This window comes from Varanus komodoensis, unplaced genomic scaffold (assembly GCF_004798865.1).
Source record: "Varanus komodoensis strain SLA01 unplaced genomic scaffold, ASM479886v1 scaffold12, whole genome shotgun sequence".
NCBI classification, from domain to species: Eukaryota; Metazoa; Chordata; class Lepidosauria; order Squamata; family Varanidae; genus Varanus; species Varanus komodoensis.
In genome coordinates this window covers 17,741,060-17,768,307 of record NW_025335349.1, presented here as the reverse complement: position 1 = coordinate 17,768,307, position 27,248 = coordinate 17,741,060, and the positions used below count along the sequence as shown (strand labels likewise).

Here is a 27,248-nt window from a genome sequence, read left to right as displayed (position 1 = left end):
TAGAGACCATATGAAGTTTTTAATGGCTGGAGAGGTGTAGGACTGCTTGACAAAATGGCTTGCTTGCTCATAAAGCCCCCCCCCCCACTTCTATGTGGCAAGGTACAGCCACAGAAGTGCATTGCAATTACACTACCATAGTAGAGACAATGTGTTTCTTTGTTGCATGCCCCCCACCAAAACAAAAGGATAGTAATAACGCTCAGAGTTATGCTAACTTTTAGAAGTAGCCATTGATTTCCAGAAAGCAGGGCATCTGGTTTTTGAGTAAGAAATTGCACTGAGCAAAATAATACCAGAAATTTATAGTTGTTCATCACAAACAAAGGATAAATATAATTACATTACAAGTTTTACTGCTTAAATCCAAACACCTGCCTCAGCCTTTCGCAAATTTAAATGTACTTCAGAGCATCTGTAGGACACCTTCCTGACAGTATTTGTGTTGATCCCAACGTCCCCACAAAGAGCTTGTGGTCCTTTCCCCCCATTTGACCATCACAGTAACAATCCCATCAGGTAGGCTGGGTTTGGAAAGAGTGACTAGCACAGAGTCACCCAATGCACTTCATGAATAAGTGGAGATTAGAAGCTGGTTTGTCCAGCCTTCATTCCACTGTTTCTAAACCTCTCTGACTGGGGACAGAGTTTCTGGTACAAAAGGAAGCTGCCCCAGGGTGTGCAGGCTGCCCTCAAAAACAGGTGCTCCTGCAGCCTCCCTCCAAGCCATGTTTGATCTTAACAACAGCACTTTATTTTCTCATTGTAGTTCAGTAACTTAACGGTCAGACAACTGATCTTTTTACCAATTAATCCACGAGAAATAGTACCCCCAATCTCGACTGATACTAGTCTAGACTAACTCATTGCATCCTCTGGAATGTAAGAGATATTCCCCAACTGAATATCACTCTGAATTCCCTTTGTGTATCTTTTTGTGCTAGGCATTTGCATAGCTGAAACAAATACCCAAACTGTTGATTATCTTGCCTCTGACGTCAGGCTGGCCTTGTTCCAAGGGCATAGTTTTGTGGCACTCCTCTTTTTGGAAAATAATACAGCTGAGCTGCATAAGTGTGTGTTTGCCTTGACAACTGTTCATTTCTCATCCCAGGTGAACTCATAGGTAATGTGCGGCCTGCAGACTTCAAAACAATGATAATAATACGATGTGCCCATGTAGTTGAGTCTGTGAGCTATGCAGAGGTTGCATGTGGAGCTTTTTACAGCACAGCCCATGAGGATCTGCCCCTATGAACTCTGTGGGACTGATTTCCTCATGACATTGCATTGGGTACGTCTGTGCAGGATTCCACATGAGCCTGCCACATACAAGGCATTTGTGTGCGTTGCATAATGCCGCAGATGTGTTGCAGTTTGGATCACTTGGGATTAATCCATCTGTGGTGATGTCCTTAATAATACTGTAGGTAACAATAAACAGTTGAAGCTTGCAGTCCCTCAGGATCTGAGTTCTGCTGAGAATAAAACCTGTTGAACTGAGCTGGGCTGTAAATTGTGCAAGTAGATTTTCTAATAGCGTTATTTCGTCCGTGGAATCGCTGATAGGTGCAGGATGGGGATACATTTCAAAATGCTCATGTATTCTAGCAATTGCACGAGGAGCTCATGATATGGCTTACTGTCAACCTTCCAGCTGGATGCTAGCATTCAACAAAATGAAACAAATGCTTTGGTGTGTGCCGTCTGTCATCTGACAGGGAAACAAGCACCCTCCCACATTCCCCCTCCCTGCTTCACCCTTTGGTTTGGATTTCAGCCTCGGGATTCAGATGTCAAGCCGAGAAAAACATTCTCCCAGCAGCATCAGCTGGCTGCCTTGCCTCAGTGTAGTTCGCCACATCAACTCTGCTTTCCTCATAAGCTGCGCACACCACAATTACCTTGCCACTCATGGTAAAACTGTGTACTTTTAGCAAGAATCAGCTATCGGGCTTTTAATAGTCTGTCTGTGCAGCTGCTCTAAAACAGAGAGCATCTGTGAATGCAAGTGAAGCCACGCTAGCTGCCTGGAAATAACAAGACAGAGTACAGCCCCGTGCATCTTTAGACAGAAAAAGCCTGGCACCTGACATGAGCACTCCCAACCAGCCATATAAGCCAGGGAATGCTGGGAATTGTAGGATTTCTGTCTGTCTAAACATGCATAGGTTTGTGCCACAAGAACCACAAACGGACAACATGAAGCTGTCTAGAAACAGTTAACACCAGGGCAGCAGGCCAAATAGGCACATCAATCACTCGATTGCAATCTACCCCACCATGGTGATATGTTGGTATTTTTACATTATAGTTTTTTCTTCTTTTTTTAGTCCTTCACAGGTGCGCATCTATAGCTACCCAAATGTGGAGTCTTACTTGGCGAATGACCTACCACATGCTTACTGTCAAAGTGCACTGCAAACATGAATGCACGCTGACCTGTTGAGGGTGTTTGTAGGTTGCCTTGTGCACATTCGACAGCTGTCAGTTGGCAGACTGTCAGTTGAAAAGCAAAGCAGCCAACACCTTTCACCCCCATAATGGGGTGCAGAACTAGATTCCCTCATTTGGGTGGGATACATTCATTTTGTTTATGTGCATTGCTGTGACAATTTTCAGTCTGCCGGTCCCTTGCTCCGGTCCCTAGGAACTCCAGAAAGGGGAGGGGGGATCTAATTCTCCTACCCCTTTTTGTGGCCACTTTTCCACAGCTGTCAAAGGAAAATGTTCTGTTCTTTCTGCCCTAGCAAATTGGACCATTCGGGGTTAGGAGGACAGGAGGACACAGATCTCACAGCTACTTGCCACCTACTTTCTGGGGAAAAGAACCCTTCGTCACTCGGCTTTTCAATTGACTACTTGCCAACTGGCAGCTGCAAAGTGTGCACAAAGCAGTCTATATGCAGCCTCACATGTACATGTTTGCACCACACTTCGACAGCAGACCTTATTAGGAAACTGTCCAGGCAAGACTCAGGCAGCCATAGGTGAACACCTAGGAAGGACTGGAAACGATCCCGTCTGATTGTATACATTTGTCCTGCTCCCAGAATGTTTAAAGGATTAGAGCAGCAAGCAGTTTCTACTGTTCTTCTCAAGTGGCTTCTTGCTGCTTTTTACACCCTACAATGGGATTGGTCTCCTGGGTTTGGATGAGAAGACAACCCATGATGGGTAAGGTAACCCCTAGAACAAGCTGTGGGTTCTCAGGGTGCCTTGTTGCCACAAACAAACAAGCCACTCAGCAGGGAAGAATCTGAGGCTGGATGACACAATGCCCACCTTGACTGGTTTACTCAACATAGGTTGCCATGATGTGTGAACCAGGTCAGAGAAATAGCTTAAAAATGTTTTATTCTCTTGTTTAGCAAAGCTTCTTGAGTATGTAACTTTATCCACTGTGATTGTACAAACATGATCCTGAGTTCTCTATTACCTCTGCCTGATCAAAAATATTGAAATTTTAGGCAGCAAGCCTGCACAGCAACTTTCCTCAACTTAGTGCCCTCCAAATGTTCCAAACTGCAGTTCCCATCAGCCTAGCTAGCATGCCCAGTTGATTGGGGAGGATGGGGATTGCAGACCAAGACATCTAGAGTGTAACAGCTTGGAAAAGGCCATTAGCTAGGAGCCTTCCTGCTCTTTGTTCCAAGCAGCTGATGTTCTGAGGTACACTGCCTCTGAAAATGGAAGCCTGATTGACTTACCATGTCTAAGAGCCAGGACCAGCCCAAGGCATTTTGTTGCCTGAGGCAGACCAGTTCGTGGCACCACTCAGCTACCCCCAGAAAGTGAAGGCATGCAGAGCTCAAGGTCGGTCAACTCATTTTGGCATCTGACACAGAACATTTCTCCCCCTCCCTGGCAGTAACAATATAATAATAAACTGAATAACTAACCATTTGTTGTAATTTCCTGACTTCCTGTCTTAGGCTGCCATTTCATTCTGGTAAGCGCAGCCCTGCTAACAGCCGTTGTTAAGCCTATCCCCCAGGAATTCTTTTGTTATCTACTCTGTTTGGGTAGCAAGCATTTCTATTTATTAAATTGCTGTTATTCATCCTATACTTCTGGGGACAGCCAAACTGAAACATTAGTCATAGGCACACTTTCCTAGGAATAAGCAACACTGAACTCATTCTGAATTATTTCTGAGTGGACTTGCTTAGGGTTTCACTCTTAGGTTGCAGTGCTGGAAATATTTAATCACGAGTAAGCCTCGTTGAGCTCCAGGGGACTTAATTCACAGTGAACGTATTGATCTCTTCACATGATCATAGCAGTACATTGTGGCCTATTTAAGCCACAACAGACTTATGGACACCAGATTGCCTATCCAGGCCCCAATCTGCCATGTCATCTGAGCTTGGGCAGTAGGGGTTGTTTGAGGGTTTTTAAAAAAGAACCACCTCAACTGGCCCATGGTCTATTGTAGGGTTATTTGTGGGTAGTCTAACCTTTAGTTCCTGTCAGTCACCCAGGTTCTGATGCCATGCTTTGCCCAGAATGGAATATCCAGAAGGGCCATCCACATGGGCCACAACCCACCATGGCTTATCTCGAGAGGCTATGGTAGGCTGTGGTGATCATGTGAACTGGCCCAATGCTCCATGCATGCAACCCACTTCTGGGTGGTGAGAAATTTCAGCACATACTCAATCTTCAATTTCCTGAGGAGGAGAACACTGGTTTTTCTGATGTAACATACACATTTTATTTACACTAAGCTTAAGATGAGGGTATGCAGTGTGACAGACCTCCCTTGATTGTCTAGGGGTTTCCTGCAGGCCAAACTCAGCTCTTTCCTCCATGTTAGATCCCATTCCAGCAAGTTTTGAGTTCCTCCTGTTCACACAGGCCAAAATCTGCCCTAGCTATTGGCCTAGTATAACAAAGGTTCCCGCTCACAAGATACAGCGGTGGCCAATCCTTTGTAACTGAAGGCACTGAATTGTAATAGCTGCCTGGATGGTAATTTAGCCTGACCCCTAACACGCCTTTAGGACCAGAAGTGCACATAGTTTGTTATTTCACCCAGCACCTGCAAGGCTGGTTTAGTGTAGCCTGAGCTCTCCTGGTCAGTGATTGTCTTCATAGCAATGCCTCATGCACCTGCTTGGGAGCCAAGCCAAGCCAGCTGACGTGCCCTTCTGTCTTCTCCTGCTTTGTATATCAGTCACTGCAGCAAATAAAGCATCCCTCGGCTTGCCTCCCTGCTCTCTGCTCATTTCTTTTAATTGCATGCAATTGTTCATTGTATATTCTGCACGTAAGACTCAGCGTAAAGTTTAATAACTAGATCCAGCCTGAAAGATACACTTTATTACTTCTTTTTGAAGAATAAATGATCTCTCAATTAGGCTTTTGTGCTGATGAAAAATTGCAAAGGTCTGCAGAACCAAAGAAAGGGAGAGAAAAAACCAAACAAACTTTTTGTTTAATTAGAGGACAGCACCAAAGCGCTCAGAATGACCCTTATAAACTATCAGTGCACGTCTAGATGTGTCTACTTAGAAGTAAGCCCCATTAATAGGGTTTGGTCCAAGGTAAGTAGGAATAGAACTGCCTTTTGAGAGACCATTTCTCTTTCCAGGAGAAGGATGGGGCAGTTGAAAGAAAGGACACTTAACAATTGTGCAGAATAGGTGCTTTTCATTGACTCGCTGAAATTCCCTCTTTTAAAGTTACAGGAGCCTTGATGTCTGTTTGGTCTGGTTTACCCTAACAGGAAAACCATAAGAACTAGATGATTAAAATTAAGGAGCTCTAATACAAGGGTGGGCAGACTGTAAGTCCTTGTTTACCAAAACCCTAAGGTCTACCCAAGGAAGCCCAGTGCAATGTGGTAGCTTGGAGGCAATGCCAATTACCCACTTGATTTTATGAGCAATATACTGGGATGCCTTGCATATACAAGTATGCATTTACATTGTATTCAGTAGGGATGAGAGATTTTACTTTATAAATGGGCAGGACAACCCTTTCTCTGGTTGTCATGGGGTTCTGGGGGGAGGTTAAACAGAGAATGCTATTGGAAATCTTCCAGCAATGCACTTAAAGATTCCAGCTTGCTTTTCTCTCCTCCTTTCCCATTCCATGCTGCTCTAATAGATACTTCCAATACTTTCAGCAAAAAAAACAGTATGGTAACCTTAGGAAGAAGACAGGGTGATTCAACTGGGATAAACCCATTTGAAGTTTGCAATGTAGATATTTGCCTGGTTTCTGTTTTTTTCTGGGCAATGATCTGAAGAAGACACTTGGTCTACAGTTGTTCTGTTTCTTTTCTTTCATGGAAGTAGCAGGATTTAAGAGGAATGGAGTGATACCCTGTTCACTTCAAGTTTTGGGTGTGTTTTCACAAAAGCCATGTAATGCTTGTAGGGCCTCAAACCTGGAGGTTTAGGAGCATCCAATGTGGGGCACGAGAAACAGCAGAGGTGATCTTTGCTGCCCTGTCCTCAGGCCCTGGATTTTTGCTAAGCAGGCTTTCTGGCCTGTTTAGCAAAAGCATTTTGGAGGAGGAAAGAAAGATACTGGAGAACCATCAGGATAGCTCAGATTTTTGTCCTCCCCTTCCTACCATCAAATGCCCCCTTTTACCCCACTCTGAGGTTGCATTTCCAACTTCAGAGAAGCAGCCAGCATGATTTTTTCTGCACCAGCTGTGAGCATAACGGGGTGGCTGGGGCTTTGATTCTCAGGTCTGAAGCCAGATTACTGTCTGCAGCCTCAGAACAAGGAAGCTGACATATCCTTTGGCCTCTTAGGCACTTTTTATATTAATTTTTATTACACTATTATATTTTATAGATTTAAGTAGTGCTTTATGAACTTCCCAGAGAGCTTTGGGAAGTTCATAAAGCAAAAAAAATGTGATAACAAAAAAAAAATGAAATAACTCTGAGAAACAAAATAATCAAGCAGCTCTTTCACAGGATTCTGGTACAAGCAAAACTCCCCAGCTCTGCCCATAAAAGTTCAGTGAACTGGCTTCTTTCAAGTGGCTCCTTTCCAGTTGAAGTGAATGTGTTCCATTGAAGTGGATGGTGTACATTATCTGGCTTTTCCCATTCCTACGTACTCTTTTCTCAAAGCAGGTCACAGCAGCACATGTGCATTTCCCCTCCATTTAATCCTAAGAACAAACCTGTGAAGGAGGCTAGGCTGAAAAAGAGTGAGTGACCCCAGGACAGACACTGTGGCTCATAGGAATCTGGATCTGCATCGCACGTACTCTTACCACCACACCACAGGAGGGGCAGCTTCTGTATGTACAGATGCTCTTATATGACACTCAGGCATGCCAATCTGGATTGGGATGTTGGGTTTGGACAAGGTAGATCTGGATGACACATTGAAATGATGTTTCAGTCCAGGTCTGCCAGGTACACAGCCTTCAGTAGATTATTCTCCATCTCAGTTCCTCATCTTCTGGGCAATGATCTGGTTTAGTGACATCATTTACCCAACAGCAGCACTATCATATGCATATCAACTTGAAAGGAAACCCCCTTGAGTTCAATAGGGCTTACCTCCAGCTAGTCTGTATAGCAGGGGTGGTGACCCTCATCCATTTCCCCAGTGGCGAATGATGGCTGGCAGTGTGGCCCTGCCTGGTCACACGGGACAGGGCCATATCCCTGCCAACTTCATCTGATTATTGATTGCTGGGTTGCCATTGGGTCACCTGGGAAGTTGTCTTGCTGAGTGCTGGATTCCCCCACTAAAGGGTGCCTCCGGATTGAGTGGAGGGGCACTTCAACTGCCAACTCAGCTAGGAATATCACCTGCTTAGCACCTTCCATAGAGGGGATGATGCTATGTGAGTGAAGCCACCCCAGTCCTTGTTCTCTGCACAGACATGTCCGTTACCCACAGCCTTCACTACTATCTCCATTCCGTAACAACAGAGATTCCCCAATACCTGCCCCCAGGATCCTATGCCAGCTTGGGAACCACCAGGACTTGGAGGTTTATTTCCCTCTATTTGTAGGAGCGGAGCTTTAAATAATGAAACAGAGAATGTTATTCTCCCATACGCTCTCATAACATACTTTGAGACTGTGGATCTACATATATGGTCTCATTAAAGAAGACCAGTGTTTTGCTCTTCAGCTTTCACTAGCCCCAGCCAGCATGGCCGAAGTTATAGTCCAGGACATTTGAAGGGCATTGGTGTGGGGAAAGCTGAACTAGTTGGCAAACTGGGACACTGAGTAATTGAGACCACACCACAAATCCATAGTCAAGATGGGTCTTTAACTTTAATGTAGGTGTTCCACCTGGGCCATCTTAACCATTGACTTGAGATCCTGGAACGGGTACAAATAACATTCTTTTCAGTGGTTGGGTGGGAGGCAAGGAGAGAGAAAAAATAGCATAGTCTTAATTCCCAGGCAATTGAGGATGTTGAAGTGCTTTTTCTGTTAAGAGGTTAACTCAAATGCTTCCTGCTGGAGCTCCCAGCCAAGTTACAGCTGACATCTAATAGAAACTGTTTGTAACAGACGGCCTTGTGCAAAAAGCCGGAGTGAAAACATTTTGTGCTGTTCTAGATTAAGTGCTGCCAAGTCAGGAAAGCAGAAAGTTGACAGAATGTATCTCTAAACTCACACACACACACACACACACACACACACACACACACACACGCAGAGAGAGAGAGAGAGAGAGAGAGAGAGAGAGAGAGAGAGAGAGAGAGAGAGAGAGAATAAAAATGCAACGATCAAGTAACCAGAGGCGGAGTAAGACTGCTAGGTCATGGTTTCCTGCTTTCACCATCCCTTCCTTTCCCTTCTTTCCTCCTCAGTTCTATGGAACTCCATTTGGAGCCTAAGGCAGCTTTTCTCACAGAGGGAAATGTTCTCTCCAGTTACCAAAGGGTGACATGGAAATTTCCTCTCCACCCCAAACATGATTAAGGCTGGGACTTTGCAGTCTGGTAATCGCTTCTCTTATCTCGGCTGTGGAAACTTCTATAGAAGGGATCCACTCTCACAAGCAGCTTTTTGCTGAGGAATCCTGGATCTTGCAACAGGCTTGCTAACTTGGCGGTGGGGGTGTGGATTACATCTTCAAGAATCTTCCAGGCATCTGTGTGTGAGCCAGCCAACTGCTGTTCATGATTTGTCAAGCCTCTGCTTCTGACATGAAAGACGAATTGTGGCAAGGCTACAGAGGTAGGCAGGAAAAATTCAAGCTGGCCGCAGGCAGCTCTTGCATATCTTGGCAAGTGGTGGTGAGCTTTCATTTGCAGTAAGAAAGATTTCCTTTCGTTCCTAGGTTCTTGAAGCAACAGAAAGAAGGGTCGGTAACTTCTTTATCCCTCAACCTCTGTGTCTCCTCCACTTCCATCTACCCCATAGGGTTAATTATATTGGACTTCACAGCCTCCTGTTATTGGGCACTGTTGAAAGGAGATAAATTGTTCTGAATGCTCCAAAAGGAATGCATACATGCTCAGTATTATATAAAGCCAGGCACTGGTTGTGTATCAGTTTTGCTACTGCAGTCTACTGGCCATATTTTGATGGATGTTTCTGAATGACAGAAATTTATTTAAATGAGATGATATTCTGTATGATCCCACTTATTTTGAGATGTGTGTTTATCTGAATGAATCTGTAAGTATAAATTGGTGAAAATGTTGCTGAAGGCAAGAAAGGCACCTTACTAAATATTTCATTTGATGTATTTATTTTTTCTATACTACTTAATACATTAAAATTCCTAAGCAGGATTTTCACTATATAAGTCAAAAAAGGCTCAGAAGATTTTGCAGTGTTCTGTTTTTCAGTTAAGCATGATAATATAGTCAGAAGACTTTAAAGTTTATCATAAGGGCTTTTAACAACTCCCATTTTGCAGAGAGACAAAATAGATTGTAATTGTTAATTGCAATGCTGTGAGCATTTCTCAGACAGCTTAAGTTCAATGCATTAGAAGGAACCTCAAAGGTCATCAAGCTCCCAGCCAGACATAAAATCTATTGCTACAGCATCCCTAGTAGATGGCTGTTCCATCTCTCCTTAAACATATCCACCAAAGGAGAGTCCACCACTTTCCAAAGCAGCCTGTTCCACTGCCAAACAGGCTTGCTAATGTTCAGTCCAAATCCCCTTTCTTATCATTTGAGCCTATTTGGTTTCTGTCCCACACACTGGTACAAGAAAAAACTAGTGTGTTCTATCAAGTAACTAGCCTTTAAACCTCTAGCGAAGGATACATAGGGCCATTCTGTGTGAGAGAATGGTTCTGCAAACCCAAGCACTCTTTGTATGGATAAGCAAAGCTCTGAACCCAGATTTCTCTGAACCCAAATCCAGGTACTCCAGATATCTGGTGAGGGTCCTAGTGCAATTTTAGACATTTTCCTTTGAACAGCGGTCCCAATGTCATGAATGACAAAAATGAATTATCATCATTCCTTTTCTAATGTTGGCTTGTGTAGGTACATGTGTGTGTAAACATTATAATTTTGGTACTAGAAATTAACTATTGCCAGTTGAGGCTTTTGTAGTGATTAAGAATGTCAAACTAGTGGAGGGGGAGAGCCAAGTTCAAATCCACTCGCAACCATGAAGTTTACTAGCTAATCTTGGGCTAGTCAGTATCTCTCAGCTTAATAACATAACTTATAGGGTTATTGTAAGGATAAAAGGGGCTTTATCCATGCAAGCTGCCTTTGGAAAGAAGATGGGATCTTATTGTGATAAACATCATTCATTGTTCTCCATTTCCTAAGATGGCCAGCTGTACATTCCTCCCACCTTAAAAAGGTGGAACTGTATCACTGAAAAAGAGGATTAAAAGGATACAGATTTTCAGAAGGTATGCACATTTAGAAAGAATTATGGTAGGAGCCAGTAAGATCACTGCTCTCCCTCCTTATTTTTTTTCAGTTGCAAACCAGACTATATAGTTCTTCAAACAGAGGACTGTCCTATGTAAAGTAGGATGCGTGTACTCTGCCATTTCCTGCAATTGTAATTTTTATGTGCAGAGATGTGACCTCTGCCTGGTGTCAAGAAATGACTTTGCCTTCCGTGATGGACAGCTCAGTTTCATGTGCAGCTGCTATTCTGGGTGATGGTGAAAATCTTGATCCAGCAAGAGACACAACTTTCAACTGTCCATCTGATACTTGCATTGATGGAAAAAATGTCCCCTGGCAGAAAGAGATGGGGATCACAGCTGTACAGATGTATGCTTTCCATGTGGCTGTTCGAGGGAGAGGCTTTGTGCACCGGTGTTAGGTATACAGTTTGTTAAAAATAACAGCGCGGCCATAGAAAAGAGGATTGCATACAGCAGATCCTTTCATTGTCTGCAGCTGAATTTAAAAGCCTGGCTTAGTTATTGGTATGTCTAAAGGTCATTCATGATAGGATCCAAGAGGAGGGATGTTGCCTGTGCCAAGTTCACTCTGTTCCCATGATAATCAGCCTCGTGTCCATGAAAGCTGGAGAGCTTCAGCAATTTCGGTTAAAGTGGAAGAGCACGTAGCTGAATGTCAGTTGCAGGGCTGGCTCCAGGTTTGAGAGAAGCCAGCAAAAGCAGAGAGGACCTGATCCCGTCTTGACAAGCCCCAGAAGGCTGCCCTGGTGACAGTAGCGGACAGCGGTGAAGCAAGCAGTGCCGGGGGCTACCATTCAAATTTCCTGGTGCCCTGGAATGCCTCTGCCTTGAGGTGTTTGCAGGAAATCACAGTGGCGTCTGGCAGTTTTAGGACTTTTCTCTGCCTATGCATGCATAGGATTGCCCCCCAAGAGACCTGCAAGCGGTCATTCACAAGGAAGTCCCCCATCTTTTGTAGGGCAGCTGCATAAGAGTGCAGCCTTAAGTACAAATCAGCAAGTCCTTCAGTTGAATTTCTCTTCTGTTGTGGACCTTTCTGTTGTGCATGGGATCCAGTCTAGCAGTCTGGGCTTCCTCAGAGAATGGCACCTCCTTTCCTAGGCTTTACGCATTCTCCAAACTGCCCATCGCTTGCTGCTTTTCTGGCTTTGCTTGTTCCATGCTCCCCACCCTCACTCCCAAAGGTTGAAATGTCTCCCTTAATGCTTACTTTCTGGCAGTAAGAGCTTTAAAGTAAAATATTCTAGGCTGCTGCTGCTATCGTCATTGTTTTTGTATTTTAGCCACACCACTTCTGCTTTTAACCTTGCAGACCAATTTGGTCCTTGGGTTGAAAGCAGTTTTGCACCCCAATCTAGAGAAACACTCAGGGCAGCTCATGAGAAAATGAAAAGAAAAGAATGGACCAACAATAGGAGCCCAGCCAAAACAACAAAATAGCCCACAAATATTTTAAACAGTTTTAGAAAGACACAGAGAGGAAGCCTCTCTTCACAGTGATTGTTAGGGAATATAGATCATCAGTTCATAGGCAGGTTGAATTTCCTGTCTAAATAAGCTCTTTGCAAGGCAAAGCAAAACCATCAGGGAGCAACAGCAATTCAAGGCACCCTGTTCATGCTCAAAAGTACTTTATTGGGTGATCTGGCTTGCTTGCTATCTTCTCCTTTACAGAGGAGTGGCGCTCAGTGGCACTCTAAGTGAACAACACTGTCTCTGTTTATGTTGACCAGATCGCCAGCAGACACACCTCTCCCTTCTTATGAAAGGGAAACCTAGAAAATGTGCTGTGCATTTAGACCTTCCAGTTGCTAATGAAATATTATGCCTTGTAAAGCATTAGCTTGTTCGCAACACCTGCTGCATTCTCTTTGGGCATGCTGACAGCAAACAAATATAGTGGATGGACCTCATGAGTTCTTTCCAAAGTTCAGATTTTCTCCCAACTTGGTTGCATTATCCTGAGTGCATAAAATACAAGGCTTGTACAGAAAAGGACAGGGCAGGGCAGCTTTCTTGCTTAGCCTTTCAGACTAGAGAAAATAGTATAAATGTGGGCATTTTTCCAAAACACTTTTGTGACCAGCTTGCCTTCTAAAACAATTGGATAAAGATGAGCTGCAGAGGATGCTGACTCACTTCAAATAGGCAAAAGAGTTATTTTTCCACCAAGCAGTAAATATTGGACTCCTGTAGACAAAAGAGAGGAACTCTGCCCAAAATAATTTCCTTCCCTGCTTTAGGGAGTGGAGCAGACCAACACAATGTAGGTTAAAGGTGTGCACAGATACTATCCGTTTTTTGAGCCTCCCATAGGAGGATGATCAATGAACGTTCTATTCCAGATCCAGCCTGGGGGAATTTCTTCTGGACTTCAGTAGAAGCTAGATAGGCAATTACTGGTGAACCTTTTGCGTCAAACATGAAGTCACATGTCCATCTTTCCCCTGACCCCATCAGAGCAAGGTTGTACATTGCCCTGATTGATGGGTCCCTGTGTGTAGATTGCAAAACCAGAACTGTGCATTGTGCAGTTTGGTTGACCCCTGTGTCCGTCACAAAAGCAGCTACCTACTTTTCAATGCACATGTCAACAGCTTAAAAAAAAGAAACCTCAAGCAAACATTTCAGCAGAAAAAGGAGCCAAACAGTTGACACTGAAAGCCAAAATGCACATTCACCTGAAGCATGGAGAGAGGAGCAGTTCGAGGCAAAGGCAGAGGTGGGGTGGGGCAGGGGGGGGTGTCTCTGGGCACACATCCTAAGGCTATAAGCCAAAGCACTCTTCCTGGGGAGAAACCCCTGTTGCTACAAGTAGGACTTAGATGGAAGGGGAAATGTTTGGAAAGTGTTGTAAGAAATGGATTTCCCTGGAATTAAGTGTGTCCACTATTCTGGTGCATTGCAAATTAACACTTTTTGTATCCTGTTGTTTTTTGATTAAGTTTTTATGCTTATAAACGGGATTTATTTTTATGTTAATGGCTGTATGGATTGTGGTTTATACTGATCTTGGAGGGGAGTTGTTATGTTAATTATGTATTTCAGTACTTGTGCATATAAGTTGCTCTGAGTTGCCTTTGGCAGAGGGAAGCAACACATACGTTATCACGGATGACAAAACTGCCTGCACATGAGGGTTTCTTTGCAACTGTTCAGGGATAACCTACCATGGGTTTTCCTTGCAACCATAAGCTCTACCAAGCCTCAGGTTCAAGTGCACCTTCCTCTCTGCTTCCCTCCTTTGCATATAAAGGGGGGGGGATCAAAAATGGGTCACAAACCATTGTTTGCTATTCCATCCTGATGCACAAACAATGGTTTGCACCAAACATAGCTAGAAGTCACAACAAGAGCTAGTATGCATTATTCTAAGTCAGTGGCAACCCATTTGGGCCCATGGGAGCATTTGGCCATTGACAATCCGGCATGGCTACTACCATGAAATAGTTGTCAGGGAAGGTATGACCTCCTTTGTGAAGGTATTCACAAAGAATAAGAAATGAAGGTTTTCACAAAGAATAAGAAATGTGAATAAGGTATTCACAAAGAATAAGAAATATTCCTCAGAGACAGAGTTGGGGTCTGAGCCCCAGCTCATGAAGCAATAATTTGGACCCTGCAGTTTTTAGCTCAAAGATAACCTGGAGGTAAGCTTGTTTTCTCCACAGCCTCTTGGCAAGCCAGCTCAGCCTCCCTGCCCGCCCCCAACCTGCTATCTGTTTTTCTTTCTCACTTTCAGAACAGCTCCTCTCCTCTCCTCTCCTCTCCTCTCCTCTCCTCTCCTCTCCTCTCCTCTTTGTCGGTGGCTGGGCACACTGTAGAAGAGAGCATCGGTCTGCTGCCACCCATCAGCTCCATTCCCTAAGAATGTCTTGAGGTCTCATATATGGCTTAAAAGCATTTAGGGAGAAATGAAGATGGGAGAAGCCGCAGTTCCTCATTTTGCCTTGAAGTGATCCCAGCTGATGATAAGAAAGTGTGTGTGTCTGTGTGTGTGTGAAAAGTGGGAGAGTTAGGGCATCCTTGTAGGCACCAAGTAAAGTGTTTGAGGGGCAAAATTATCTACTGAGGTATTCGGAGAATCACCCCCATTTTAGAAAAATATGATACACTTTTCATTCCTTCTCGTTAATTTAATGCATATTCATATGTGAGAATCCATTATGTCTTATATGGCTGGCACCCTCTGTGTGTGTGTGTGTGTGTGTGTGTGTGTGTGTGTGTGTGAGAGAGAGAGAGAGAGAGAGAGAGAGAGAGAGAGAGAGATATTTGTCTCTGTCAAGCTAGAGCACTCCTTCTTCCTTCTCAAAATAAGCAGGAAAACTGGTGAAACCTAAGGGTGAAGGAAGCTTGCTGCACTTAGGCTGCCGGAGACGATCCCGTTCAACAGAGAGTCTGGCCTGCAGCAGCAAGCCCTCTCCTATCTGGAACTGGGAATCTGAGGACTTGGATGCACACGACATGGCAAGCCAGAGTATGGGCTGAATGTAGATTGTTGCAGAACTGTGGTTGTTGTTGAATCATGGGCTGCTGTGTTGTGTGAACCTACCATGAGCAACCTACACAGAGAACACATGATTAGTTATGGGTTATGAACTGTGGGCTGATTTTGGTGAACAAGCCATGAGTTGTCAGCATGACTGGGCTCACACAGTACAAAAACCAACAATTCAACTCCAACTCACTGTTCAGTGACAACCCACACAGAACCAGTACTCTGACATGTCATGTTGCTCTGTGAGCCAGGTGAGCCCCCAGCTTACAAAAAGAGTGCAGAAATTTGGCACAGGTAAACATTTCGTGACAATATTTTTCCTTTCCGAAGATTGTTTCAGTGGTAAGGGGCACTGCCTCTTCGGAAAAGAGCTGGAGGGTTAGGAGGAAAAGCATTGGATGACATGATAACTTGTGCAACCCAAGGCAAAACTTCACCCCAAAGATCTTGTTGGAGATGAGAAGGGAGAGTTACCCCATTGTATGTGTTATGAGGCAGAGTTTTTTTGCTGGAGAACAAGAGACCATTGCTGTGCTCAGGAAATGGTGATGATCAATCAGTTATGTTGTTATGTCTCTTTTGCTTTTCACATTTTCACCATGTAGCATGGCCCTTTACACTTCTTAGACATCCAAAACCCATCCCGATACCCTTTAATGTTGCCTACCCCCAATTACATTGTTAAATGCTGAAATGAAGGAACAGAAATGCCCCATTGAAATTTATTTTATTGACTATTTCAGAGACTGCATGCTTTGCTGGAAACCAATGGCTGTACACTGTAATGCCAAGACTAAGAAAGTAAAAAATGCTGCCACCTGTATTCAATCTGACACATAACCTATCTTGTGGCTCCCCCTTCCCCTTTTGGTCTCCTGTTTTCAGATGACACGGGTTGCCCCAGTAGCCAGTCAGTATCTCCAGTTAAGACTCCTCCTGATACTGGAAACAGTCCAGTCGTTTTTTGTACAGGCAGCGATGGAGGAGACTACACAAGAAAGAAATTTAATTCGGGAACAATGGGGGACGGAACTCAACAGTCGGCTCGATATAAGAAGGAAACAAAGACCAGCCTCATAAAACCGGGTAAGGTCACTTTGGAGCTCTGCAGTTTGAGCTATTGCCTTTGTTTTTGCTTTTTGCTTTCTTATAGCATTTCCAAATGGCATACTACACCCACTTACAGTAAATGGGTACAGAGACAGAGTCTGCATTTAAGATATATGTGGTTTGTTTGATCTTTGCCTTGTCAGATGCTGCCTTTGTTTTGAATGGTGCAAAATATTTTTAAAGAAAGAAACTTGTTGCAAAAAGCATTGAGAGCCAAGCATAAACAATAGACTACCCACAATAAAAGCCTGAACAAATAGAAATTCAATACTGAAAGGATAAAGTTTGAATCATTTGAGGCCTAGATCAAATTTCAGTAAGATAAGAGCAATTTATATGAAATACAAATTCATTGGATGCCTTCTAGGAATTGCATTATATTTTTGTCATGCTCACGTCAGTTGAGGTTAATTTGCTGCTCGGATAAAGAGTTCTCTTTCTTCTGAAGGGCATGGTTCTAAGCAACAAATGAGTGCATTATCAGGCGTGCCTCCCCCATGGTTCTACTCTAAGTAAGACTAAGTCTAGCTTTAGCCTAGAATGTTTTATTGAGCCATAGTTTCACAGTATAGCTGAAGATTGATTGCAGCAGGATGCAACACCCTGGGCTTGCTGGTCTTATGAGAGCTGTGAAGGGGAGGGTGTGTTAGTGTATTATTCATTTGTGATGTGCACAACTAACATTTCTCTCCCCCCCCACCCCCACCCCCACCACATCATGCTTTACAACCACGTCTTCATTCCTGATATATTGGTGGTAGTTGAATAACAGCAGCAGCAGCTCTGAGCAGTTTCCTATTTTAAGTTTACTTAGATCATGGTGCTCATGTGACTCCAGGGATTTCTGTGGCAGCTAGTGTCCACCCCAATGGACCCTGGCAGCTCCATGCTGGCCCAGGTGCTGGCACCAGACCCGTTTGCTGTCCCCTCTCACCTGCTGCTCTTTGGGTAATCATGTGTCCCCCACCCACAAACTGTGGGGCTCTGGGCTTCATCCCCCGTTTCTGTCCCTGGTTGGTTCATTCAGCTGTACTTGGATTGTATCTGAAATTAAAAAGTGGCCTCTGAATGTGAAAGATGACCACGTCCCAACGATTGGTATGTCCCTTTCCTAGTTAAGAGTCAGTAGCTGGAAGCAGGCTGCCTTCCTAATTAACAGCCATGAGGACGACTTTGCGGGAGGCGCTTGCCGGAGGTTCTGCAGGACATCATGCAGGGCATCCATTTTCGCCCTGATCGAAAAGTGATCAATGCACTGAGATCTTCATGGGGAAAATGCACTCAGCAGAGAGTTTTTGAATGATATTTGTCATATTGAGCTTGGGTTGCTGTTTTTTGTTTGTGGCTGACTGCAAGGATCAGCAGACCATGGAGAAAAAATAATGTGTTTGCTGTTCAGACAGAGATACAGAATGTGCCCAATTGAATAGTGGCTTTGTCATGGGAATGGTTGAACAGCTTTTAGATCATTGTTTTGCACTGACCTGTTGGCAATGTGAAAATGCTGTTCATACCATTCTTACTGGAAGTTAGAGGGGGTTGTCCTGTTTCACTCAGTGGCATGACATCTCTCTCGCGCAGCTGATCCTCACCACGTTGTCTGCCTTAGTGTCACTGCATGGGTGAGTGATCCAGATCAGGCCCACCATGTGGGAGAGAGAGAGAAGTATTTTCACTTAGGCGGCCCTCCCTCTCAGTTTGCTACCCCTACAGCATATGTGTGTGTGTGTGTGGGGGGGGGGTGCCTGGAAAAAGTGGTTTAACCCTTTTGTTTCCAATGCAGACTGGCCCTGGATTGTGTCTTTGCTTACAACAATAACAACAGAATGGTTAAGATCAGCTCTCTGTGTTTACAGTAGCCTGCAATTTAGCCCATGGAGACATTGATATTGAAAAAATTGTACTCTCATAAGTGTGTTTATATTTTTCACCCCTTCTGATTCCAAAAAGAAAAAAAAATAGGCTTCTTTTTATTCCCACTGAAGATCTTACCAGCTTCTTCTGCTGTTTCTGACAATAGTTCACCTGATGTTTTCTGCAGTGTGAAAGTTTTGAAATCATATATTTGTTCACCCAAATATAAGATGGTCTGACTCTACAGCCTTGAATTTACAAGAGCCGAGCAGGGCTGTCCTGGATAGGACATTTTGGAGGGGTTGCATTCATAGGGTTGCCATAAGTCAGAGATAACTCGATGGCACATAACAATAAGAATATATGTCCACATATTCATCAGTGATATGCTTGCTGTTACTGGTTCCAACTGCAAGCAGCTATGTTTTTCAGAGTTCAGAACCCACACCTAGGATGTATTTGAGGACAGAAGCAGAACAGATGAGGCAACAGTTATGGGACTGCTGTACAGGTGTGTCTTTCAGGTGTTTGTGCAGGAGTTGGCTCCATAGAATGACAGATATAAAGCAGGTGATGTCTTTCTGTGAGGTTGCTTCTGTTCCATCTTGGGTACAAACTCCTTATTTTAAGGCCATAGCTGGCCTTGTCCATCCTTGTTTCCCCCTTGTCCATCTCACTGTGAGTAAAGTTTGCTCCTCCAGCTCTGCCACCAAACATTTTTCATCGGAAAGTCTCTTTTTCATGAGCTGACCATTGAATATGCCCTGCCACATGAGATCAATGCAATTAGTGGCATGTCCGCACTATGTTACATCGAGCCCTCCTTCAAACTCCACCTCTTCCTTCCGTGGACCCTTTTCCAAGAGAAACAAAGGGTCAAAGCACATCATACTTTAAAGATGGGGCTACTGGCAATGGCCTTTCCCCCCTTTCTTTTTACTCTACTATAGGTGCAGGAGTCCTGATCTTAATTGGGGCCCCAACATGGAGGCGAGGAAACCTTTAATCCTTTTCCACTGCTGTGGTTTTGATCCAGACAGGAACTCCCTCATCTGCAATGGATATTGCCAAATAATTTGCTTTGCTATAAGAAGATTTAAATTCCAATTTAAATTCCTTGTGTCCTGGGCGTGTTTGTTTTCTAAGCCACCTGGGCAACACTTGAAGAGTTAGGGTAAGGATTAGGGTTAGGATGAGTGTAATTCGCTTGTTAGGAGCTTACACACTGACTACGCACCTTACATCGGTGAAAGACCCCTCCCGAGGGAAAGGACCCTAAACTGAGAGGGACAGCTATCCAGAGGGAGTGTGCAGCCCTGGAACAAGCTCTCTAAGGCTGGAGAAAGCATGCATGGTTCGTCGCCACCTTGCCCCCCTTCCTGCTGCCGCATGTGACTGGCATCTTTTGCCCTGTACCTCACTTACCTTTGCAGCCAGCTGTCCCTTCTGCCTCATCATGCAGAGAGTTGCACAGCCCAAAGCAGCGGGTACGAGGCTGTCTCAAGAACCTTCCCAGAGCTCCCTGGAGTCTCTGGATGCAACCTCACAAGACCCCCTGCAGCCGCACCTTTCAGCTGTGAGCAGTGAGACCACCAGAGGGAGGGCGGCTGTTCTAGAGAACCTCACCAGCTGCTGCCTCGCTGAAGCAAATGGCAGAGGGGATAGCGTGTGGAAGGGCTTTCCGGAGCACCTGCTGGAGGGGGTAGCCACGGTGACTGGAACCCGCCATCCGGTGGTGCGGAGCGGTGCAACTTGCCACTCCTCCCACATTGCTTCCTGGTGTGGGCACTTCATCCTGCTTCATGGGAAGGCCATCCCTGTGTGTGGAAGCATGTGCGTATTCTTCCACAGGTGTTACTCTTCCCGGTTAATTGCTCCTTTGTTTCTGGATTGTGCAGCCTCTGACACCAGTTGCACAAAAACAATCTGATCATGTTCTGTTTTCTTAGCAGACTATTACTTTTGGTGCTGGTAGCGGGTGTGAGTCTTTGTTTCTTCTTGTACCTTCTTAAAATGGATGGTGCTCTTCCTCTTGGTGAAGATAGTCTGTGCATTGCGATAACAGGCTGCACAAACTCCCGAGAGAGAGAGAGAGAGAGAGAGAGAGAGAGAGAGAGAGAGAGAGAGGGATGCTGCTCATTTGCTGATAGGCTCCCTTTTAGTTTCACGTCTGTTGCTATGGTGCTGTGTAGGTTTGCTTATTTGACCTGCTAACTCGAGCAGTTGTTAAGGGATCTGTCTCCATGGATACGCCAGTATTAAACTATACTCCATGAAAAGCATAAAATACACACATCTCTCTGGGAAAAAAATGGCAAAAAAAATGAAAGCATTCTTGTTTTTGCGCAGAAAGATAGTTTCTGTGGTTCCATAAAGATTAAGTAAATACCCTATTCAAAATGTAATCAATGAGATCTGCATCATATGAGTTCTCTGTACTGAAAGAACCACTGCTAGACATTCAGATGCTCTGAGATAACATGCATCAAGATGTTGACACCACAAGTTCTCTTGTGTAGATGTTCCTTTGTAGCCAACTGTACCCTGAGTTCTATCTTTGTGGCACTATAAAATTATCAGAAAATGGAAAGAAACACAGAGCTAGGCAGACAGAGTGTTTTTTCACCTGAGACGTTAATTGTGTGCTCCTCATTCCCTTCAAACAGTTGTTTCTGAGTTCAGAGGATGTTGCAACCCTCCGGGTTCATGTCTGTGAGTAACCAACACTTCCAGCAAGGGCTTGCAGGGAGGGCAGGGTAAATACAGCATTTAATTGTGGGAGCAGAAGAATGCATGATTTCCTCAAATTTGTTTTCACTTCGCCTCTGTGTAGCATGAAATCAGGAAAGGAAGCTCTCCACGTGTCACATTCAGATCTCAGTTCTGTGACAAAACTGAAAGTCGATGCAGCAGGTCATCGGCCTCATGTAGGAATGGCAAGAGATGACCCTGTGCAGTTTAAAGGGTGGGACTCAAATCGCAGTGACTGACTCCGTTTCAGTGACTGACCCCTAAGAGTAAACCAAGATGGTGAGTGATGATAGAAGCAGAGCAAGTATGGAGACCCTGAGATAAATGAAGGCAGTCTCTGCCTGCTAAGAGGAAGCTTGCAGGGGTACATCAGACCTTTCCAAAGATTAGCAGCAGCAGCAGCAGCCCACCTACTCCCCCACTCCCATGCCCCCCAAGAAAGGATGCTTCTGTTAGAAACAGCAGAAGGATGGAAATGGTTTGGGGCACGTTATCATTGCTGGAACCCTAGAAAGGAACAGCTGTTGCAGGCCCACCTGGAAGAGAGCTGAGGGGTAGCAAAGGTGCCTCAGTGCCCCCTGACTTCCATATTACTCAGTGGCTCTTCACAACTTGCACGGACCCAGACCAGTGGTCTTCCCTCACAGTCCTTCCTTCTCACTGTTGCAGCCACCTGGTCTTCTGCTTCTCTCTTGGACCAGTTGTCAGTGTATTGCATCAGGATGGTGTCTCTATGCCTTAGTTTTCTTTTACACCTGTGAGTGGAAATCAGGCACTTTTAAAAGTAAATGCAGCCAGGCTTACTGATGGGTAGTTGTTAATGATCTCAGGTCTTGCACACTTCAACCAAAGTTGTGAACACCTCTGTTTCACAGACTTTAGTACATGATAAAGCTAAGCTCTGGCTGGACCATCTGCCTAAAATCTAATTTGCTCATGCCAGACTGAGAGAGAGAGAGAGAAAGAGAGAGAGAGAGAGGTATTTGATTATTTATTAACTGGTAGGCATACTGCCCAACTAGAAGAATGCTTGGCTTCAAATGATCTGGAATTGCTCCTTGCTATGCGATTGTTAAAATATCCTTTTATGCCTGCTGCTACCCACTGGCCACCAGCACGCAAGGAGCCTGCACAAAGAAGGAAATTTGATCCATCCTTCGCCAGGATGTTTCATACAAGGAGGCCCTTTAATTTCACAGAGTGATAATTTGTGATTTTATGCAAGGATACATTGTCGAGGAAATAAGCTTATCTAATCTCTGTTGCATTTTTTTCCCAAATAGGTACAAAAAGTAGTACAGTTCTTGGATCAAAAAAATCTATTTTAAAATACAGAAACATCCTTTCCTCTTCACTGATCTAGGAAGACGCTGAGCCAAAACAAATACGAAACTGGTGCCATGAGTGCTCCGCACAATCTGTTGTTTATTTAAAATATTCAAAACAGTAACCTAGAGCATAGCTTGTGACTTGTCTCTTTACTTCTCTTTTTCCCATCGGCTTTGCAGATTCTTTTTCTCGCTTGGCTCATGAATATTTTTCCAGATTCTTAAACATAAAGCTCTACACAGATGCAAAACAGTTTAATAACTTTTTCATATGGAAGGCAAGGATGTTAGGAATATTATTATTATATTTACAGTCAGATACATCATGATGTATACTAAAACTCAAGTGATCTTATGTGCCTTAAAAGCCTCATTCAGACTGAGAAGGTTGCATACCCCAAATGCACCTTGCATGGAAGAACTTCTGCAGAATGAGACCTACAGCGTAGACTTCGCATTAGCATTGTTGTCTACAGTCATTTGCACCATGTTTTCAGATTTTAGCCTCTTACCATTTTTCCATGAGAACAAAAACAATTGGGACATAAAATATCCCTCAGATCTGTTGATTTTTCTAGTAATCTGTCTTCATAGCCTCAAGGACATAGCCTTTTATATCTGAGGTATAAAAATGTCCCCAGCATTTTTCCAAATAAAACTAATCTGCATTTTTTGAATAACATATAAACAGATCCATAACAAAAGTTACCTATGTGGTGTTTTAATTTATTCTTGTTATCTTGTCTAATGACATGGTTTGGTTGACTTTGAACTGTAGAATTTTAAAAAATGGACTGGAAAAGCAAGGGTGTATTAAACTCTCCAGGGTCAGATTTTTACGGAGTTAGAACACCCCACAAGACTAATAAGTTTAGGTTTTGTAATATTAACGTTTTACCTAAAGGTTTACCTTGACAGTTTATGAAATTTCTCTAATGTTTTCAGTCTAAAAAAACTACTGACACATTTATTTTTGAAGGCATTTGTGTTCCAGAATATATTGAGAAATGGGTTGGGGTAATAAACTGACTTCAAAACACACTGGTGTACAGTTTTAGGTGGGTTGAATATATTTTCTAATATTTTGTAGTATTAGGAACACAGTCATCATAAGAAGGCAGAACTCCAGATCTCCCCGGAGAAGACAATCATGCTAGGGAAAGTCAAAGATGGAACAAGAAAAGGAAGACCAGATAAGAGATAGGTTGACTCCATAAAAGAAGCCATATCCTTTATTTATTTATTTAATGGATTTATATCCTGCCTTTTTCCTACAAGAGCTCAAGGCAGCTTACATCATTCTCCTCCTCCATCTTATCCCCACAACAACAACCCTGTGAGGTAGGTTGGGCTGAGAGTCTGTGACTGGCCCAAAGTCACCCAGCTGGCTCCATGGCTGAGTGGGGACTCGAACCCAGATTGTCTGAGTCCCAGTCCCACGCTCTTAACCACTACACCACACTGGCTCTCTCAATTGCAAAGCCACACAATTTACAAGAGCTGAGCAGGGTTGTCATGGATAAAACATGTTTCATTCATAGGGTCACCAGAAATTGGTGATGACTCGATGACACATAACAAGGAACACAGTAGGACTTTCTTGGAAAACATACATGTAATCCTATGCATGTTTTGACAGCAAAAAGCCCTGAAACTCCTAGTATGGCCTATCCATGGTATGCTAAGAGTTGTACTGGGGAATTTTTGGTCAAAACATTTATAGGTTTGTGGTAGACTGAATATCAACTGGAACTGGATTACAACTTTTGAGTGGCATCCAGCATTCCCCTGAGCCCCCAGGAGGCTGGTCTGGAGGATGGGCAGACCCTCTGGAACAGTGTCACAGGTGGAATTGGGGGCTACAATGTGAAGATAAGACCAGCAAAAAGTTTTTATCTCCTCATTCCTGCAAAGGTCGTCATTTCTAGACCTCTGTAGCTTCTGTGAACAAAAGGAGCCTTTCCATGAATGGAGGTAACACTTATAGATCTAATCCATTGCTTTGAAACTGTGGTCCCCATTGCAGAATAAATATTATCAGAAACCTCTGCATGGCAATTCTGCTGAATTGAATGGGCTCTCTGCAAGCAAAACGCGTAACCTTTCATTTTCAGCTTTTCTGTACAGGGCACTTCTTGTGTGCTTGTCTAAAGAGCAATGTGGATGAGGGTTTTTTTGTTTGTTGTTTGTTTTTTGGGAGGGTAAAATGGGATAGAAATGGCCATTTCTACTTGTGTATTTGCACTATTTTGCTGCACCGCAGCAGTACCAAAAGGTTTTCTAGCAGAGTACTGGAAAGGGAATTATCCTTGTGCAGCTCTCATATCTCAGCTCTGCAACAAAAATTGAAAGCAGATGCAGCAGATTTAACAGCCTCATGTAGAAAAGGCCTTCAAAGGGCAGAAATAGTCACTGCTCGCTTCTTCATCGTGTCATGTTTATTAGATGTCTGTGCTTCCCTGCACTATAAATGGGTGCTCCTATAATAAAGAAGTGAAGGAGTAGGAACAAATACAAGCTCCATCAAATATGTTAGCATGAACAGAAAATTAAGATAGATAAAAATTAAGAGGATAAAATCGGCAGGATCAAATATCAGGACATTGTCGACAGTTTAATAGCCTGGGAGAATACGAATCTCTCTGAGCACCAGCAGAGAGAGTCCAAGGAAAATGCCAAGTGAGTTTCCCTTCATGGGGAAGAATCTTGTAATGCCACTGCAGAGAAAGCTCTTCTCTTCTGAAGGTGGGTTACTGTGAAAAAGACATGGGCAGCAGGCTTGTGTGGTGGCAGAAGTTCCTTCAGGTTCCAGTCATTGTAGGATCTTAAAAAATAAGCACCGGCATAGTGGATTACGCTCAGAAACAGGCCAATAACCCATGAGAGGGATTTTGAACTGATGAAAGATGTTCCATCCAAGCTGGTGCCAGTCAGGGTCCTGCAACTGGATTTTGACCTAGCTGAAATTTCTGAACTGTCTTCAAAGGCAGCCCCACCTATGACGCATTGCAGAAGACCAGGACTAGTAGTCATGGATAGCTTTTTCTCCACAGATTCTTCCAAACCACTTTTAAAGTAATCCAATTTGGCAAACATCACTTATGGATTTAAATTTCATAGATTTACGAGGTCCAGAAGACAGCTTTCTACATTCTTAAGGCAGGCCCAGTGCTTTGGAATGCTTTCACTGTGATATATTCTAATGCCTTTCTTCCTTGCCCTTTGAGTTACCTGGATTAATTTTGCTGTGGATGTGTATTGGATTTTGTTTTAATTATTCTTATAAATTTTAAACTTGTTATCTTGTATGCTGCTTTGGACATCTTGATGAAAAGTGGAAAACTACAAGTTTGGCTTCCACATTCCAGTGGAAGAAACACGGTAGTGACTCATGCTTATACTTACGCTGCTCACGTAAATTCTTGATGTCAACTTTTCATCAGGCATTTATTCTTCCTTTTTCCATCCAGGAAGTGAAGCCGATTTTAGCTCATCAAGCAGCACAGGAAGCATTTCAGCTCCTGAAGTCCATATGTCTGCTTCTGGAAGCAAGAGATCATCATTTTCTCGCAAGTATGCAGTGGTATCTTTCTTCAGCTCTCGCCTGTCAGTGCTGCGTATATTGGAGACTTGGGGTAGGGCAATGGCACGTGAGGGAAGTTAACCTGGATCCTCTCCCCACCCACCCCATTCTGTTGTCTTGCATGTGGTTTGTGGTGCAGACATGACTATGAAGTCTTCATTAGAGTTATCCTAAAGTTGTAACTAGGTAGGAGAAAATTCTTTTCCTGTATTCAGCCCATTAATTTTACAAGCCAGCAAAGTGAATAAAAATAAATAGGAAGCAAAGAACATGGAAGCAGCTGGACATGCAAGCTTTTCACCATGCTCATTCTGATCAATTAACCGTTGGCCTCTGGTCAGCAGAAGTTCAATTTTTTTTTGCAATCACATTTTGTCAGTCCAGCATCTGGGTTGAAAAGTTTTACAATAAACTATGATTAAGACTGAAGACACCCCTGGTCATTGGCTAAGCTGGCCTGATGTTACAAAGGAGTAGGGTAGCAGAAGAGTCTCTGGATGCCATTGGCTGCGATGATCAGATCTTACAGAGGGGCGGGTTGAAAGACGGAGGGCTAGAAGAAAGGAGAAGCAAAGTCCTAAAGCAGGAACTTAGGAAAGAACATTTAGGAAATAGAATGGTTCTCCTATGGGCATCTTCAATGATGCCCGCAAAGTAGTCCTCAGCATGGTGCCCGTGAACCTCTGAAAAATCCACACACTGTTTTTCAGTGTATGTACCTGGATTGGTATAAATTCACACAGCTTTCTAGCAGTAATACATAGGCTTAATAAAAGTGGATCCAATAGCCAAGTAAGTATCCACGTGAACATAGTGAATATTTATCAGAGAATCAGATATTGAAAATATTGCAATTTTCTTGGTGCATTGCACTGAGGTGAAACTTTCTAAAGGTGCCCTACCATGCTTTTGGCTATCAAAAGGGTGCAGAGAATCTGCTTCCCCTTGCATGAAATAAAAGAGCATATACATCAGTGAATATTCAGGACTGTCCCAGTACAAAATTTATATGTGTAATAACCTCCTTCACAAAAGAAGCAACCTCGCCAAAGCATGGATTTTAAGAGAAGCATTAGCTGCATTGCAGTAACTGGCTGGTTCAGACAATCTTTATTAAAGAGTCATTAATAAACATGGAACCGTTTTTGATAAATAAGATGCAGCCCAAGATCCATAGATGTGACAGATAAACATCAAACTGGAGATCCACTGATTAGCCATTTTGTGGTGATACCCACAGCACGTTCTCAAAATCCTAAAT

The 27,248-nt window shown here is 43.7% G+C and overlaps 1 protein-coding gene across 3 annotated transcripts in view; it reads left to right on the top strand.

The window, feature by feature from the left end:
• Nucleotides 1-27,248, top strand: part of SYBU (syntabulin) — a 43,604-nt gene that overhangs the window by 5,601 nt on the left and 10,755 nt on the right. For 2 of the 3 annotated variants that reach the window (XM_044421789.1, XM_044421790.1), the window contains exons 3-4: nt 16,247-16,447; nt 25,875-25,977. In XM_044421789.1, coding sequence (XP_044277724.1) covers nt 16,247-16,447; nt 25,875-25,977 — 304 coding nt within the window. Of the gene's footprint in view, nt 1-8,792; nt 9,186-16,246; nt 16,448-25,874; nt 25,978-27,248 lie in introns of those variants that run through there. The other variant, XM_044421791.1, reaches the window with a different exon arrangement.